We start from the raw sequence: 2,766 nt of genomic DNA, 5'->3' as shown, positions 1-2,766 counted from the left end.
TAGAAGAAATTTTAACACGCAGGTTACGTTCGATCTCATAACCTCAGCTCGTGATCCGCCACTCTCCTTCGAGCTCTCCGGGACGATGCCTAGGTTAAATTTCTCAAGCCTCAAGGTTTCTTTGATCCCTTCAATTTTCATCTGTTTTCTCCTAATTATCTTTTTCTCGTATTTTTTGCAGATATTATTGCGACTACTGCGACACCTATTTGACTCATGACTCCGTAGGTTTCCCCTCTTTTGGATGCTGTAATTGTTCTTTTTTCAGTTTCTTTAATTCTATTGTTTGGAGTAGGTAATGATTTGATTTAGGTATTTGAGTCTCAGTTTGTTGGAGTGTTGGGGGCTAGGGTTTTTGACATTTTGCCCTATTATTTACGTGCTGATTCTTGAAGCATAGTATTCTCATGCTTTATGCGTTTAGATTCATAGCCATGTGCACCGAGACAGCGTATTGGGGGTTGATACCGAGTGCAAATTTCAAATGCTCGAGCTAAATGATCTCGTGGCTTTAGGTATCTCGTGCGTTCATGAGATGGGGTTATAGAACGGGCGGGATTTTCCTAGCCAACATCCTAGAATCCTTGTTTTTATACTTGTTTTTTTTTTAGCTTGTACCATCAGCTCATTTCTCTAATGTAATTAAGTGCAAGAGTCCATCCTGAGGTTAATTGTTGCGGATGATGTGCTTGAAAAGTTGAGAACTGTCTGAGCAAAGGGCGTTAGGTTATGAAGAGATGAATGAAATTTAAAGATACGATGAGGGTAATTCAACACGGTAACAAGAAAAAAAAAATAATGGCCTACTAGATCGTTGATCTGATGGAATGGAACCTAGTCCTCTCGTAAAGGGTTAAATCTCTCTATTTGTAGACTATGGATAAATCTCTAAAAAGGAACACCTCGTTATATGTAAAGTTTGCGTATCCTAAAAAAGCAGCCTGTTGTTCATTTTATGTCTTAATGATTTGACCTGCTACTTTTTCTACGATGCTTGTGTTGATATCCTATGATTATTACGGTTTCCACTTTCCATTAGTGCAACTTTCTTCATTTCCCTTTGCACTAAAACATAGTCCTTGATATGTATGAGTATATATCTCAATGCATAATAAGAAGCATGAAAGGAACACACAAGATGTGTCCAAGAAGTTTTTGGAATTAGGAAGCATACTAAAAAATTGAGAACACATTTTGAAAATTTGTTCATATTCTGTATCATTCATTCTTACCGTTTGAATGATGAAATGTGGTTTAGTTTTTGGATTAAATTTTTTTGCCTAGTGTTCGATGTAATTCCTTATAGAAAATTGTCTTGTTATCTTTTTTAAACTTTCTTCTAAACCTTGTATTGGTCTTGGAGAATTTGAAGATCAGATTCTCGTTGCATGAAGTTCAACTGCATGAATAATAAGATAGGTATGTCTGCTTAGGTTTACGAGGAGCCTCCTTCTTGTTCACTAGTCCCTTTTGGCGAGGATTTCATACCAGTTTAAGGATTGATGTCAGATTGACATAGGGTAATGTAAAGTGACTATAGTCAGGGTCTTCATGGAGCCATACGGCTGAGTACATTTTTAATGGGAGAAGGCATTGATTGATTCCTTTCACTTTTAAGTGTCAAAACTTATGCAACAGGATTCTGCTCAATTGTTAAGAATGACCATGTGCAAACAATAACAGGCTCTTTTATGTTCATTATGACGACATGCTGCTAACTGCAAATTTTATTTCTGCAGCCTTCCGTCAGGAAACAGCACAATGCCGGCTACAAGCATAAGGTCTTTGCTTTGACACATTTCTGTCATCTAATCCTCCCCATCTTCTTAGTTTACTGATTTTTTTTCCTTCACTGTAGGCAAATGTTCGTACCTACTATCAGCAGTTTGAGGAGCAACAGACTCAGAGTCTAATAGATCAAAAAATCAAGGAGCACCTAGGGCAGGCTGCAGTTCAGTATCAAGTGGGTGCACCTTTTAACCAGTTTCTTCAGGCAAACCCTCAGAGACCTCGTCTTCCAGTCCCTATAATGCCGATGGGAGTACCCGGTCAGATGCCAATGGGCCCTCCGTTTGTTCCGGGAATTAGACCCCCTGTTCTGCCTGTCCCTGGTAGTGCCCAAGGTAGGCTCTAGTTTTTCTGTGGTCCATTTTGCTTCACTGTGAATTTTTCTTATTTCGATATTATTTCTCTGAGGATAACAGGTGACTCTTGTCTTGTGTGCTTCCTGTGTCTTATGACTGAGCGAGCGAGCTTGACCATGATTTGCATATTATTCTGAAATTCCGATTAATATTAGTAGAAAATCGACAATGTTCTGATGTATACTTACATTAATTATATAGTAAATGGAGATGGGTATAAATATGTTAATATTTTTTGTCTGTGCCAACCCCAAAATTTTGGGATAAATGTTTTGTTGTTGCTGCGCAAGGATAAATGTTTTGTATCAAACATCTCATATATTTGTTATCATTACATGTTTGCTTGAAGCTTATTTGCTGGAGATTTCATATCACCTGTTATTATAAGTGCCAAATTGTGAGAGCTCCCATCAGCAAATTAAAATGTTAATCTTTTCGTCAGGTTATGGAGCTGCTTCAACCGCTTCACCGTCGATGGGTCCACCAGGTTCAACTTCCATGCCTATGCAGATGAACAATCTTCCTAGGCCACCTATGATGAATCCTCCGGTTCCTGGAGTTACAACTGCACCAAGCTCTAACGGCGCTGCTAATCTTTCTAATCCTATGACATATCAAGCCG

At 38.6% G+C, this 2,766-nt stretch overlaps 1 protein-coding gene across 1 annotated transcript; it reads left to right on the top strand.

Annotated features, from left to right (window-relative positions):
• LOC109847908 (U1 small nuclear ribonucleoprotein C-like) lies at positions 1-2,765 on the top strand (the record flags this gene model as incomplete). The annotated part of the gene is made up of 5 exons (XM_020417141.1): positions 1-93; positions 182-224; positions 1,740-1,781; positions 1,859-2,123; positions 2,587-2,765. Coding segments are annotated over exons 1-5 (537 nt in total), but the record flags the coding sequence as incomplete, so codon positions are not given.

Source organism: Asparagus officinalis, chromosome 7 (assembly GCF_001876935.1).
Source record: "Asparagus officinalis chromosome 7, Aspof.V1, whole genome shotgun sequence".
Classification (NCBI taxonomy): domain Eukaryota; kingdom Viridiplantae; phylum Streptophyta; class Magnoliopsida; order Asparagales; family Asparagaceae; genus Asparagus; species Asparagus officinalis.
This window is presented reverse-complemented; position numbering and strand designations above follow the sequence as displayed.